This window comes from Chionomys nivalis, chromosome 22 (genome assembly GCF_950005125.1).
Source record: "Chionomys nivalis chromosome 22, mChiNiv1.1, whole genome shotgun sequence".
Lineage (NCBI taxonomy): Eukaryota > Metazoa > Chordata > Mammalia > Rodentia > Cricetidae > Chionomys > Chionomys nivalis.
In genome coordinates, this window is record NC_080107.1 from 36,848,024 (window position 1) to 36,864,654 (window position 16,631).

Genomic DNA, 16,631 nt, shown 5'->3' on the forward strand with positions numbered 1-16,631 from the left:
GGAAGTGGAAACAAGATATGATTCTTTACAAACAGCAGATACGAGGCTGTCTATCATTTAGATCCTGTGCATAATCTTTTCAGCTTAGAAATTTTGCTTTGATAACATCTGTTCCACTCACAATAACAGATTTTTAGATTGTTTGCTCAGTCAGTTGGTCAGCTAATACTTACTGATCACTCCATATGTAGTAAGCACAATTCTTGAAAATGGTAATAAAGAGAACAGAAACCTGCCCTGGAAGTACACATAACCCTCCATTGCATAGAAGGTTAGAGGAGCACAGAAAAAGGAACATCAGAAGTATAGTTAACAGTGAGGAGATTGAAATATATGCTCGCTTTTTTAGGACAGTAAGTAGGCTTTGACAGGGGCTGTACCTGAGTACAACTGTACTCAGGATGTGCAGTGCTGTCTCTCAGTCACAGAAAAGGATGTTACCTTACCTGAATGAAAACATTTCATAGATGCTAGAAGTTTTAGTGTTGGAACTCAGAACTATAAATTTAATATGGAAAATCAATACAAAGGAAGTTGCTAGCCCTGTTAAGATGGAGGAAGGATTCAGAAATGAGGCTAAAAATGCAGACTATTTTAGAAAGTCAAGTTTGAAAGTGAAGGTACAAAGAGAGTCTAATCATAGGACCCTAAATTTCATTGATTTCATAGTTAAATAAAAGTGTATCAAAGGGAAAACAGGATATGCTGTTGTACACAGCACATGCCTGATGGAAAAAAATACCTGAGGCAGGAGGACTGCAAACCTTCTTCTTACGTGAGCTTGATATAAAACTGACCAAGGTGAGGAATATTTAATTGTCAGTTTTTCTTATTTGCAAATGAAGTCAATAATTTACTTCACAGAAAATTGCAAATAATTATGTAAAATATTCACTAAAGCAGATTGTGTTTTTATGACTATGTTGGGGTTATAAAGAAATTAGAAACTGAAAAATCTTTTTTATTCTTCTGTTTAAAGCTACACAAAATTATTACAATTTTATTTAATACACAACTGACAGTATTGTTTACCCTTCTATTTCTGTGAAGAGACACATTTAAAAGATAGTATTTAATTTGGGACTTGCTTGCAGTTTCAGTAAGTTAGTCCATGGCTATCACAACTGGAAGCATGATAGCAGCAAGGCAAGCAAAGCATTACAGCAGTATGTGAAAGTTTATACCGAACCCACAGTGAGAGCGCAAGACTGGAATAGTATGGATTTTTGAAACAGCAAATCCTAACCCACATCCATGCCCCTTCAACTGGGCAGTAGATACTAATTTGTCCTAAATATCACACCAAATAAGAATTAAACATTCAAATATATAACTCTATATGGACTATATTCATTCATACCCACATATGATACATAAAGTATGCTTTTTAAAATAAAAAGATTTGTTTATCATGTATATACTGTTCTGTCTGCATGTATCCCTGCAGTCCAGAAGAAGGCAGCAGGTCTCATTACAGATGGTTGTGAGTCATCAGGTGTTTGCTGGGAATTGAACTCAGGAGGAACAACTTAAGTCTGGAAGATCAACCAGTGCTCTTAATCTCTCAGGCATTTCCCCAGCCCTATAAAGTATGCTTTTTAAAAATAAATAAACTTAAATTTCTGTATATCATGGCAAAGCCTTAAGTAGGTACCCCTTAAAATATCCACAATAATTAATGAATAAACATCAAAACATTATTCTTACTATTAGTAATAATTTACTATTTTTTTTTTAGTTTTTAAATTGTTTTACACAATAGTTACAATACTGTGAAATACAAAAAGAAAATCAAACCTTTTGTGTTAAAGGAGAGGGCTTGCTTTTTGTCCCAGCTGCCTGGCTAGCTTAGACCCAAAATAACCACACAAGAACTGTATTCATCAAAACACTGCTTGGCCCATTAGCTATAGATTTTTATTTGCTAATTCTTACATCTTAATTTAACCCATTTTTATTAATCTGTGTATCGCCATGTGACTGTGACTTACAGGCAAGATTCTGACCGGTGTCTGTCTCAGGCAGAAGATTTATGGCGTCTCTCCCTCTGCCCTTCTTCCTAGCATTCGGTTCTATCTTCTCCACCTACCTAAGTGCTGCCCTATCAGGCGCAAAGCAGTTTCTTTATATATTAAAACATGAAAGCAACACACAAAGAGAAGGACCTCCTACACCATTTCCCCTTTTCTGTTTAAACAAAACGAAGGATTTAATTTTAACATAGTAAAATTAATAAAACAAAACAGTTATCAAGAAAGAATTACAGTTACAATATTTATATCTACTTTATCTTTTATCATAACTAAGGAAAGCTATAACTATAACTATCTATCTATTCTTCAACTCCATCAAAGACTCCAGAAGGATATAATATTACCTAAATAAACAGGTATATAATATTACCTAAATAAACAGGAAGTACATTATAAGCAATTTTCAAAACTCTAGAAATGACAGAGACATCTTGCTACATGAACAGTTACCCAAAGTTCTTCTATACCATTTGGGCATCCATCTTTGGCCTTCAGGCCCATAGTATTCAGCAGACATTTTTACAAAGCAGGAGATTTCAAATACAGTTTGGTCACTTTCTTTTGTATCCTGCAGAATGTCTCACAGACTCTTTCATGAAGCAGGAACCCCAAAGGATCATTTTACCTATAGGCAAGTTTAGCAGTCATCTCTCTGTGGGTTTTTTATGTACAGTTCATGCAAAAGTCCAGGGAAAAGCAGTTTCTTGCCCAAATGGCTAACCAACTCCATAAGGAGCCTCTTCAATGCCCATCTTTCTCAGGATGTAGCTTGGTGCTGCCAGGAGCAGACCTGTCTCATTGTCATGAAAAATCCTAAGTAATTAAAACATCTAAATGCCATTTTCTGAAGTTTTTGAAAGATATAAAGAATGCCTATCTGAAATATATCTATGTACATCCAGAAAATCTAACTAACATGACTACAAACTTGACTTTTGTTGATAATTATCTATTAACATATACTTCTTAATTATACATTACATTTTTAATGAGCTACGCAATCACAATACCTTAGTCAAGATCAGAAATACATATACGTATAACAAAATTGACCTTAAATTTGTATTAATAAATCAAGATTTATACCAATGTAAATTATTCATATCTGCATCACATTCCACTTTAAATGTAAGAGCATTTATAAACAATATTTGGGAAACATAGAAAGTGTTGGGAGAACTCTCTAGTGACTGAAATCCTGAAATTCGCCTATTATTTTTCCATAGGTTTTATACCCAAAGTAAACTGGGGAATAAGGTAAAAAAAAAAAAAAAAGACTTCATTAACATGATACAAAAGGAAAGCTCATACAGTCAATGGCTTTATCACTGTGAGAAATCAAATCTGTCACCTAGGTAGCTAAGGTACTCTAGGTCAAGTAAGCTAAAGATTGCCCTTCCTTAGGTGACCTCAAAGTTACAATGGAAAGAGGAAAAGTACATTTGCATATCCTGACCACCAATCAGGATAGCATTGAACTATATTAATTTCAAAAGATCCAGGCAACCACCTCCTGAGTTAGGTGGTACAATTATGCCTGTCAGACGCCAAACTCTCTGACATGCAAATAAGGTGGAAATGGGCCTGGATTTTTCAGTCTCTAATGTGATTTATTTCTTTCTTCTAGTTTATTGTGTTTTCCATGGTTTCTTTGGGGTTTTATTTATTTACTCTTTAAGGACTTCTATCATCTTCACATAGTTTGTTTATTTATTTACTTATTTATTTTTTAGTCTTTTTATTGTGCTTCAGTTATGTTTGAATATTCAGGACCTACTGTGGTAGGATAGCTGGGCTCTGAAGGAAACAATTTTTGGGCTGTTATTGTTTGTATTCTTTTACTGGCATCTAGGCATATGTACTTGGTGTAATTTTAGGTCTAAATGTTTATTTCTGGGTTTGTCTTGTTTTGATGGGAATTTTGTTCCTTGGTTTCTGCTTCCTCTCTAGTTTTGCAGTGTGTTGTTTTAAGTGTTCCTTGTTTTATTTGTTTCCTCATCTTAGGAATTCCTGGAGGAATGCTTGCTAGGGATGGAGAATGGTCTTCCGGCAGGTGTTTTCTCTAGCTGAGTAGGTGGTCTTAGGAGTTTGGGGCTGAGACACAGAGTTGAAGTATAAAGAAAGGGGGATCCTCATGAGACGAGGGCAGGTGAGAGAGAACCAGCATCTGTTCTTTTTTTGTAGCACTAGGGTAGACCCTGAGTATTGATTCTGGGGTGATACAGAGAGGTGGGGAGATCTGTGGGTTTCTTGTCTTCTGACAGGGGTAGGCTGTGGTTGCATAGGAGGTTTCCATCAGAGTTGGGGACTGGGAAACAGTGATCACTGCTTAAGAAAAGGGCAGGGCAAGGGGCATATACGCACAGTGGGGAGGAGAACCTGCTTCTGGTGTTCTGTTGAAGAGCTGTGGGCAATTGTGAGAACTGGGTCTGGGGTGGTAGAGAGTAGGAAATCTCTGAGGGCAACGTGCCCGATCTTCAGGCAGCCATTGGCTGTGGCTGAGCCTAATTCAACTATCACAATAGCGCCCTAATACGAGATGATAATGGAGTACCTTGAACCATTGTTCTGTATTTCTGCTTTTTGTATACGTACGTGTGGGAGATGTGTATTGTACAAATATTGCCTTGAAGTATATTCACTGTTCATGCATTCCTAATATTTTGGAATTCTTTCTAACAATTGTCTTTCCCTTTCTCTGTATGTAAATATTTACTCTAACTTCAAATGAGAGCATATTAAAATGATTAACTCTCATAAAGTCTATGTATTCATGTGTGTAATTTTTATGTTGTAGTGTGTAGAAAGAAGAAGCTGTTTGTAGGGAGAGGGTCCGCTTGTTTGTCCCGGCCTCCCAGCTAGCTTAGTCCCAAAATAACCACACAGAAACTGTATTATTTGAAACATTTCTCGGCCCAGTAGCTCTAACGTCTTATTGGCTAACTCTTACATCTTAATTTAACCTATTTCTAGTAATTAGTGTATCGGGTAAAATTCCCAGTGTCTGCTTCTGGCAGCTCCATGGCATCTCTCTTATTCTGCTGTTCCTCCCCGCATTCAGTTCATTCCTCCTTGCCTAAGTTTTGCCCTTTCAACAGGTTAAGGCAGTTTCTTTATTAACCAATGAAAGCAACACATAGACAGAAGGACTTTCTACACCAGGAGTGTTATGGAAATGTGACATTTCTACTATCCTCTAAGACCTAATTATGTGACTGGAATACAGTAAATTTAGTTATGACTTGTATTTTATCAGCTAGATGAACAGTTGGAAGAGATATGAACTTGTCTCTGTATATTTATGTAATGCCTGTATTTAATTGTTTTAAAAATCTACCATCTAATCAAATAGGAAACAACCAGAAGCTCCATTGTAAAATTACCTTAATCATAAAATTATGTCAGTTTTCTGAGGTTTATAGTACTTGTTCCCAAAATTTCTTGAAAATTCATTAGCTATGGATTTAATGATGCAATGTACTATTAACTATTTAATTAATATTCTATATGCCCAATACTGTAATTAACTCAACAACATTATTAGTATTCTATACAGATATAGTCCTGGTGGCATATTAAAGTGCTTAAAATAGCCTGCACTTAACAGCGAGTAGGGTTTTGGCTTTTATTGTTTTGTTTGTTTTGTTTTTTTTGTTTGTTTGTTTTTTGAGACAGGGTTTTTTTGTAGCTATGAAGCCTGTCCTGGAACTAGCCCTTGTAAACCAGGCTGGCCTTGAACTCACAGAGCATCACTTGCCTCTGCCTCCCGAGTGCTGGGATTAAAGGCGTGAGCCACCACTGCCCAGCAGAAGAAGGTGTTTAATGAACAAATGGACATCTACAAATTTAAGGTTTTAATCAATTGAAAGGCATCTAAGTCTCTTTAAAGAAATACGCCATCTTATTTTTTAACCTAGTACTATAGTCAACATAAGAAGAAGCATGACCAGTTTTCCTATTTAGGCAGTGAATAGGGAATGACAAGTATTCACCTCCATAGCAGGGGTATGAGCTGCTTCCCTTTCAGCCATAGGCCTGTACAGTATAAATTCATCATAATTACATGAGAAGAAAAAGGTGCCTATGTATGTGTTTTGAGCAATGAATGACATGTCAGAATAGGGCCAGTTTTGAATTCTACTTTTCTAGGAGCTTAGGTAAGATTATATGAGATTGATTTGTGTACCATATCCTTTGAGGAATAGAATCTAAGTTGCCTCTATCTTCCCCAAATTGGGGTAGTTGCAGAGGGAATAAAAAATGATGTAATGGCTCTTAGACCTCTTGTAATTGCTTGCTTCGTTTACCAAAGACTTTGTATTCAACAATAAAAATTCTCTAATTATATGAAGTGAAGAGAGTTTTAGGACTCTTTTGCTTCTCGTTGATGCATCCTTTTTTACTAATATGGCCATTAACATATGTATGAGGCTTTAGTCTTTAAGTGTGCAGGAAAAATATCATTAATGTAGCTTGGAATCCAAATAATTAAATATTTATCAAAACATATAAATTAAGATTACAGAAGTACATATTTGCTAGTACTTAAGACTGTCTTTCACTGAACCTGGAACTTGCTGTTTCAATTAGGCTAGCAGAGATTACATAAATCATATAAATAGACAGATACATAATCATGGCTATTCAACTGTTCATCTAGTTGATATTATCTATACCCTTTGAAAAATATGCAATAACTAAATGTATTGTATGTCAATCATATGCTTAACTGTGAATAGATATTAAAAAGATAATATTTCTATAACACCACCAAAGAAAGAACAAAATTATTAGAATGGATACAAAAAACCTTATGATAATTATACATTTTAATGTGATGTTAAATTTGGATTCACAGTGGGTATTTATGCATACCAAGAAAATGGAGATAAAATTGTCACAACGAAATCAAAAATATTGGGAATGCAAAAGCAGAGAAAATATTTCTATGCAAAAGTATCTCAGTGTATATATTTATATAAGCACACAACTCCCATATATAAAGTGCATAGTGGAAGATAAAGCAGTGGTTTGTGGTCTTTTATTATAGTTTTATATTAGGGTGCTACTGATGATAGTGAAATCGTCTATTAGTTAAGGCTCTTTGAAAATGTAAGAGTTAAAAACATTTTAAAATCCCTAAAATGTAATGGTAACCGAGGTATCATAGACAATAATATGTTCAGACAAAAACTCTCACTCATTAAAGTCTATTGTGCTGCAGTCTGTATCAATTATGACCTTTCCAATGTAGCATAATGTTATCCCTGATTAACCTGAATAAGGACAACACCAATAAGCATGATAATGAAGAATAGGAAAATGTGAGGAGCTAGACCCATAGACAGAAATCTCCAGAAAATTAAGAAATAGTGAGGGTGAAAGAGCTAGTCTTCTCTAGAATGATTTTCTAATAAAAAGTGGTCAGCTATGAAGTCATATCATAGAAGCAACACTAAATTCTAAACAAAGAATATTGTATCTATATATTTATGTACTAACATGTGTTAAATATATATGTATATATCATATATTATATATAAATCAACAAGGACAAAGAAACCATGTATATGAGAAGGAGCAAGTGTTAAGAGAAGGAAATGAGAAAGACTGAAGAGATGAAAGAGTAGGGGGAAAATGATGTAATAGTGTTTGAAATTAAGAAAATAAAAAGTCAGTTTCAAAATGCAGCATTTTATTTTAAATTTTCCTTACTCCTACTAATTTCACACAATATATTTGTCATTTTCAGTTTATATAGAAAAGCTTTCTATTATGCCTTTACTTTTTTGTTGTTGTTATTCACAGTTTTTTTTTTAAAAAAAAGAGGAAATATTATAGAGGGAGACAGGCACTTGTTATTCCATATAAACTTGACTTTCACTGCTACTATAAGAAAAGTGAGTGTTCTTTTAATATCATTTATATTTAAAGGATTTTTTAAACTAAAGGGCTTAAGAAAAAGCACAATCTTTGATTTATGGATTTCTTTTTGTAATATAAATTCCACTTATCTAAAATCTTTGTTTTTTATTCTACAATTTCTAATTTTGTATAGTCCCAGTCAATAGTTCACTACTTGACAAAGGTTGGTACGGTCAAGTGTACTCATAATAAATTTGTAATAAACATAATAAACCATGGGTTTACTCTTTTCCATAATAAGAAAATGTAATCTAGAAATAGAAAACTAATTAAATGGGGGATAAGTTTTGTTTAGTTTAACTGCTCATTCTATTAAATTCACAAAGGAGCAAGGCAAGTGTTTTTCTTTTCTTCACCAAGGCTTGACCCTAATATCAGCAGCAGGAATCTGGTTTATTTTAGAGTTCGTTTTTCTCAGAATTAAACAGAAGCAGAGACAGCTCAAGCAGCAAGTTACAAAGCACAGTCTACACTTTAACTTACATTACACCATTTCTCAGAGTCTCACTGGGCAGAGTTCATCTTATTTTACTTAAAGATGAGTGCATTTCTATACTTAGTTAAATTTTAAATCAACTAGAACTATGTAACAAATTGAAAAGTTTCTCACAAATTGCTTTTAAGCCAACTGCTTTTCTTTTCCACTCTAACCCCCCAAATGCCTATAATTTAGTGGACCTTTACCTAGAGGTGTACCAACACTCTGTGGTATTAATCTAACCACATTTTAATTGCAATGTTCTTTCAAGATGCATAATGCATTCTGTGTAAATACTCAATATTTAATACCACACAAATTAAACATCTGCAATAATGAAGATTTATTCAAGAAATTATGCATCATAGATGTTATTACTTTTCCATCCTTGAGTAACTTTACATTTTAACATAGAGTATACCCTTTTTTGAGAGAAGATACTGTCATAATCTCAATCATATTTATAAAATGAACAACAGAGAAATGGAAATAGCCTTTTAATGAATTATTGCTTTAGTGCTTTGTTGATTACTAGCATAGAATGACTATAAAAATAAGGAGTAGCAGTCTTAGAAGAAATCTATAAGATGAAAAATACCAGGTGTCACTTCAACTCTAAATAGGAACTTTAGTGCTCCTTGTCTCTTATTCTGATTATCAGTCTTTAGTTGCTTTAAGCTGAAGCATGCATATATATGTCTCCCCCACTCAGATGAGCTCTCTTTTTAAAATTTATTTGCATTGGTATTTTGCCTGCATCTATGTCTATGTGAGTTAGAGTTAGAAACAGATGTGAGATGCCATGTTGGTACTGGGGATTGAAACTGGGTCCTCTGGAGCTTTAGTCAGTGCCTCTTTTCCACTGAGCCATCCCACCAGCAGTTCAGACCAGTTCTTAATGGCTTTGTTTTATCTAATGTCCCTGAATATTTAGATTGTGGACTCTAGAGCTTCATAAAGGAATTTGAAAGAAAGATGGTTACACTAAGTTTAAATCATTGTTGCACAGAGAACTTCCATGACTCAAGATAAAACCTAAAATATTATGTAAAACTATAATAAACTAGCTATAATTAAGAACTCAGTAAGTATGAAAAGGATGATTAAGGTGATCTTACATGCTGGGTTAAGATTGTTCTAATCTGGTATTAAATGAATGCTATCTGATCTGAATGCACGTTTTCAAGGGTAGAGGTAAAGAATTCATTTTTACCTAGTTCCTACATTACTGTGATATGCAATGAATGATTTTTATGATTCTTAGAGAAAATAACAATCATGATTAAACATTAAAATAGAAACTGAACTGTAAGTAACCTCAGTCTCTTTGTATGACTTGTACCTGGTTTTCAGGTCTGACGGTTGATCACTTCGGTGAACGCATCTACTGGGCTGACTTTGAGCTCTCCATCATTGGCAGTGTCCTCTATGATGGCTCCAGTCCAGTGGTCTCTGTCAGCAGCAAGCAAGGTTTGCAGAGTACTTTTTTACTGACAATATTAGTTCATGACACAGACAAAGAAGTATAGACATTCTGCAATCTGGATTTCCTCTAATTCTTTCAAATTGTAGTGTCTCTATAATTAAAATGTCCAATCCCATTGGTATACTTAAGAGGCCACGGCAGAGAGCTCCTGGCTTGGACAAGTATAGGTGTTGGTTGTCAATGCTTAGGATTTATTTCATTCTATAAGTTGTTTATGAATAATGCCAGTCAACATTAACTTTTTCAAAATTGTGATGATGGGCAGGCAGCAGGAAACATATTATTATGAGTCTTTCATCATGAGCATAGTTATTAGGCCAAGTGAAAAGAGGGGGAGCCATGAGTACTCCCCCCACTAAGAGTGCTGGATCTTCTGTGTTCCACAGCTGGGTCCATTTTTCTCTCTGCTTCTCTACCCATCTCTCACCTGGTTTTCCCATTTTCATATTCCTATTGATTGCCTAACACACTCTTTACCTGACTGACAAGTAATTTTGTTCTATCTTCTCTTCTTTTATTTTTCCTTCATTTCTCTTTCCGTAATTTACCACAAGTACAATGCAAACTTAAAATGTTAAGAATTTTATTACTACATTCACTAAAGATAACTTCACTTCACATGGTTTTTGTAATAAAAATGAGGAAGTTGAAAAATAATTGAATGAAAATTCTGTGGTATCTTTGCTTAAACAGTGTTTTATTGCTGTTATCAATGCTTCCTTGGTTTGTTTGCTCAGTTTCCAATCTTAGGAATTTACCAAATCTTCCCTTACTTTTATGTTAACCTGATAAATGTTGAAAAGAAAGGCATAAGTTGGAAAAGTATTTATTATTTTGTAAGATTTATTTATTTTTATTTTATGTACATGGATATTTTTATTTATAGGTATAAATGTGTATCATATCCATGTCTGATACCATTAGAGGTGATATGAGGGGAGGTAGATCTCCTGAAAGTAGAATTACAGATGTTTGTGAGTCACTAGGTATGTGTGGGAATTGAACTCAGGTTCTCTGCAGAAGCACCAAATGCTCGTAACTGCTGCTTTATCCTTCCAAACCCTCTATATCCCTTTTCTAAAACAAAAGACAGTAATCTTTGTTGTTATTGTTTGATAGTACATCATTCTGTAGCTCATGGTGGCCTTAAACTTTTCTTTATGTTTGAGCCTACATGCATATGCCACAATAAGCATGTCTATTATTTCAAATCATTTTGTAATTACATGAAAATCCACTAATTCAGATGATAGAATTCAACGAATAAGTTAATAAATGAGGAATTTTCTGAACAGCCGGCTTTGTGTTACAGATGAGAATTGTTTTTCTTCTTGTCAACATCATACCACAGGCAATTATTCAGCCAGCATAAAATAACCCCAGATAATCTTTGAAGAAGCAGCTAGGGGTGACAGAGATGTTTGTTCTATAGGTTCTAGGTAGCATGTTTATCACCTTACAGCAACCACTAAAACGATTTTTAAGTTTGAAGTTGACAAAAAGCCCAGTAATTGGAGTTTGGATAAATGTAGGTATTTTTCACATTTGAATTTATATACAGCCTGTGTTAGCACAGTTAATTGTAAAATATATCTACGTCATTGAGTCATGATTGTGTGAGGCACTTAGATTGAACTCACACTGGCATTAGTTCCTTTCTTCTGAACATTCCAGGTTTGCTGCATCCTCACAGAATTGATGTCTTTGAAGATTATATATATGGAGCAGGACCTAAAAATGGTGCATTTAGAGTACAAAAATTTGGTCGTGGACCAGTAGAAGTCCTAGCTTTGGATGTTGACAAAACAAAGAGTGTTTTGATATCACATCGCTATAAACAACTAAATTGTAAGTAAAATTTATCAATTTTTTTCCTGAGATGTCTTAAATTAATATATTTGTAGTTATGGTAACTATGTTAATATTGCCAGTAGGCTATGTAAGTCTGCTTTTAATGTCCACAGACATTTCAATTCAGCAAATATATAAAAGTGTCCTCTATTGCCAGAAGTAATATAAACACTTTACTGCATTTTTTAAAGAATTTTCTTGGAATTAAATTTCTATTTAAAAACAATTAAAACAGCTTATGAGGTTGGTCTACCTCGGAGTTATGAAAATTCATCAATTTCCATTTCTCAGTGCTGTTATTAAGAACCATTGATCAACATACCATTGCCACTGCAACCACAAGAATGTTCATAGAGATCTCTTCTCAAGAGTTGTGTCTTCTCTGATATGTTGTTTATCACTTATCATAAACATAAATTCCCTACCTAGGAAGGATTCTCTAAGGGAGTTATTAAGGATGATATATTAAAATTATGTTGCAAGCTCATCCAAGTATATTGGAAATTCACATATAAGTACACATATGTTGTGTTTATTAAATCATTTATATTTATTTATAGTCACTTTTTTAAAGACAGTGTTTCTTTGTGTAGCCCTGGCTGTTCTGGAACTCCCTTTGTAGACCAGGCTGTCTACCAACTCAGAGATTTGCCTGCCTCTGCCTCCCAAGAGCTGAGGCTAAAGGTGTGTGCCACAATTCCCAAATTTACAGTCAGTCTTCAAGGGAAGTCAAAATACATTTCAATGTGAGTTTTGCAAGTATGTGGAAAGAGAGCCATGTTTATAGAAATCACTGGGAACACATTCTAGCAAGAAATAAATTACTAAGATACCTCCTTAGGTGCTGCTACATTTACTAAAAATCACATATACTGAGTTTATATTTAATACTTGGACACGTTGTTCCACCCTATAGTTCTGCCTAATTCATAATCTCAACTAAATGCTGCTAGATCTGTAATCTAAAGTTAATGCATTCCTATCGTAAACATGGTAGGATGGAGCAGTGGATTTTAGCAGAAAGGTTCTGTAATCTGGCTAGAATCTAGTAAAGAGCATGAATCCCCTCTGTCACATATGATGCATACCATATAATCATTTAGATAAGTTTAGTGCTCAGTCTTTCACATGGTAAGTAGGAAACCACTTTAATATGTTTCAAGTCATAATTTTTATAAAATATGATTTGAACTTAAAAAAGCATAGGAATTCGATTCTTTGTGATCACACAAGTGATAAGTTCTTTCTTTCAAAACTGTACAATGAGTTACAAAAAAGGTTCAGATATCCAAATTCTAAAGTTGTGTTACTTTCTTTGCATGCTTTGATGTCCATTGGAAATTTAAAATAGCGAGAATTTAGCAAAGAGCTCAATTGAAAAGTTCTTGTCTTATAAGTTTGATTTAGACTAGCCACCTAAGTTTGAATCTTGAATATTCTGGAAAAGGCAATCACCAGATAATCGTTCATAATGGCCTAGAGGATAAAATAATCAATGTAGGTAACTGTATATGTACTGAATCAGAAAGAAAGTTGGGTTACTTTCAATCCAAAAGTTAACTAACTTTATGAAAAAGTACCCCTGAACTAATGATAAATGTATAGATCTACAATCATATCCTTTGTAGAATTGGCAAATTCCTTATCAAGAAAGGTATTCTGTAATGATTTTTCTTTACTTATAAAGCAGAGTGTCAGCATTAAAATGCAATAGCCTCAGTAAAAATTGCTTTGATTTCTTTTTCATATTGGTAATTCATCATTTGAGCTTGCTGAATTTTATGCTTTTGAAACTTATTTCAACTTTTCTCCCACACATCTCTGTTTTTCTTCATTTTGTTTCCATCAGTACCCAATCCTTGTTTGAATTTGTCATGTGATTTCCTCTGCTTGCTGAATCCTTCTGGGGCCACTTGTGTCTGTCCAGAAGGAAAATATATGATTAATGGAACCTGCAATGATGACAGCCTATTAGGTGGGTATTCCCTCTTATTTTATAAACAGTCAGATGTATTATTCTGTGAACAGTGGGGATGAATTTATATGAGCTTTGGTACTAAGCAGTATTACTTTCTCCATCAATCAATCTGCGTTGATATCAGTGACTTTTGAATGTTTGTAAAATCAGTCCTCTTGACAGAAGATTCTCTATCTGCCTGCCTTCAACAGAACACTGTACATTCAACATGTGCTTAATGGATCAAGAACTGAGAAGTTACTCTCAGAATCTAAATATGTTATTTGATACCCCTTGTTTTATAGATAAGATTTTGAGAATGAGTTTCCTCTATAGGCTTAAATTTCAGCCCAGAATTTATTTATTCTTTTAATTTATTTATTTTTGATAACTTTGATTAGTTCATGTATGTAGAATACTAATTTGTAAAAATACAGGATACATTAGAAATTACCTTAATCTATTCATATGATATGATATTTTACATTAAATATTATTAATAGTAAGAATAATACCAATACCTATATCAACTTTTATAAACAAAGCATGGCATTAATTTAGAAACTAACGATTTATATAGAAGTGAAGGTGAAAATATTTCCTTACATAGCTTATATTTTTGAAGTATGAATTTAGAAAGAGTAATGATTATGTCAGAAAGCAGCATTTTTTAAAAAGGTAAGATGCGAACCAAACAGGAAGATGAGAAAATAAAGAAGAAAAAGTTTTCTCCTGGGTACCCTGTAGATAAAACTCTTCCAAACTTAAGGTGTTAGTCATTACTGGAAAAATTCTATTAAAAGAAAACACTATCCTTACCAAATTTTATGTCACAGAAAAAAAAAAAAACAGCATGCTCCAAAGCACTTTTGGATCACAGCAAGCATTTTGGAATAAGAGATAAATTTAGAATTTCTTCCCAGCATGATTTCTTACTTACTGTGCACGCCTCTGTTAGAATTCACTGCTCACCTCAGTATCATGTCTTTATCCTCATTTGCCCTCTCCATCCCCGGACCTCTAGTTCCTTGGTTTCCACTGTGGGTTGTGGGTTGCACTCAGTTTAAATACTTTGCATAAATGCTGCCTAAGTCAATCACATTTTTGTATTTTTTTAACATACATATTTTAAAAACTGAATATGTAAACCCTAAGAAATTAAAAGATGGAAAGATGAATGATGTATAACAATGAGTGCTCTTTATCTGAGCAGCCATGGGTGTTACAGCAGGGGTATACTTCAACTCTTATTAGGACTCAGATGACTATTAATTTTGAGGATCACTTTGAAGTTCTTATATGATTTTTTAATAAAACATGGAAGACTTTTAAATTGAAGAAGGAAGAAACTCTGAGAGGACATTGAATTAGGTTATATAGAGGACACCCTGATATATTCACATTCTCAGGAAGAGAATTGGAGAAACGCTTTGTGAGTAGCCAGTTTTCAAAGTTTCTAACAGAGAGCTGTGGATCATGCCTGGTGTTAACACTGTCATGCTAACTCCAGTTACCAAACACATTCTGTTACTGCTACATAATGACCCTGATGCTTTGTTGATTTCCCTGCAGCTAGAGGACTGTGTTCTCAGCTGTGCTGGGGAAATTAAGTATTTTCAAATTTCACCACTCTTTTGTTCTGGTGAGGTCAAGGAACTGCACTGTGTGGGAGTGTGGTATAATCAACCACCCAGAAACTGAGTTTCTTTAAGGTCAACTATCATTTCAGGTAAAAATGCCTTATCTCACTAGCCTCCCACCTACATGTCAACAAGCAATGGCTACACAGGAAATTCCTTTGTTCTATTTCCACTTAAGTATTTAAACGGGTCTCTCTCTGCCTAAATAGAACATGTTTTAGGAGTATAAATAAGACCTTACAGGGTTATTTTTGGTTGCTTTGTTTTTTTGTTTTGTTTTTTGTTTTTGTTTTTTGATGTAGCTAAAATCAGTCGTGTTTTCCTGGTACTGATGTTGAGTACAGCCCCATTTCTTAACTCTTTACACGTCAGTTACTTCTTTAATCTGCTGTTGTCAAAAGATGAGCGCACAATATTTTTAAGCTTTGTATGAGAAATTGCAAACTTTTGGCAGAATATTTTACCTCTTCTTTTCCAAAGTTGATTATAATTGCTGAAGTTGGCTTCTGAGTATTAGTATTATTTAGTTATTGCTAAGTAAGGCCTTCTGTTTAAATACAGAAATATTGCTGGGCAGTGGTGGCACATGCCTTTAATCCTAGCACTTGGGAATCATAGGCAGGCAGATCTCTGAGAGTTCAAGGCCAGCCTGGTCTACAAGAGTTAGTTCCAGGACAGGCTCCAAAGCTATAGAAAAACCCTGTCTCAAAAATAAATAAATAAATAAAAACAGAAATAAATACAGAAATACAGAAATTTTTTTTCTGTGGTTTTGGAGCCTGTCCTGGAGCTAGCTCTTGTAGACCAGGCTGGTCTCGAACTCACAGAGATCCACCTGCCTCTGCCTCCCAAGTGCTGGGATTAAAGGCGTGCGCCACCACCGCCCGGCAGAAATACAGAAATATTAATGTTAGTTCTGGATGTTTAACTCAGGCTCCATTTCATCAGTTTTCTATCCCATTTTTAAGTTGTTAGTTCCTAATGAATAATAATATTGTAATGTTCATTCTCTATAATGCAGATTTTGGATGTCTATATCATTCACATATACTATCTACAGTTGGGAATTCATCTTCTTAAAGTATCTAAAATGTTTAACTCTAGTGTTCTTATTCAGAATCCCTTTTAGTTTCTTTTTTCCTCAAAAGTTAGACATATTTTGAGAAGCTATAAATTAAGCAAGCATATTTCCACTGTCAATATTCAAACTGTTCTTAATCTCCTCATAGTAAGCACACTATAAGGAATCTCAAGTTCAACT

At 34.2% G+C, this 16,631-nt stretch overlaps 1 protein-coding gene across 6 annotated transcripts in view; it reads left to right on the plus strand.

The window, feature by feature from the left end:
• The window catches only part of Lrp1b (LDL receptor related protein 1B), a 1,777,797-nt gene that overhangs the window by 1,697,122 nt on the left and 64,044 nt on the right, over positions 1 to 16,631 (plus strand). For all 6 annotated transcript variants that reach the window (XM_057755646.1, XM_057755649.1, XM_057755650.1 and 3 more), the window contains exons 80-82: positions 9,790 to 9,906; positions 11,597 to 11,770; positions 13,623 to 13,748. In XM_057755646.1, the coding sequence (XP_057611629.1) occupies positions 9,790 to 9,906; positions 11,597 to 11,770; positions 13,623 to 13,748 (417 nt within the window). The remainder of the gene's footprint in view (positions 1 to 9,789; positions 9,907 to 11,596; positions 11,771 to 13,622; positions 13,749 to 16,631) is intronic.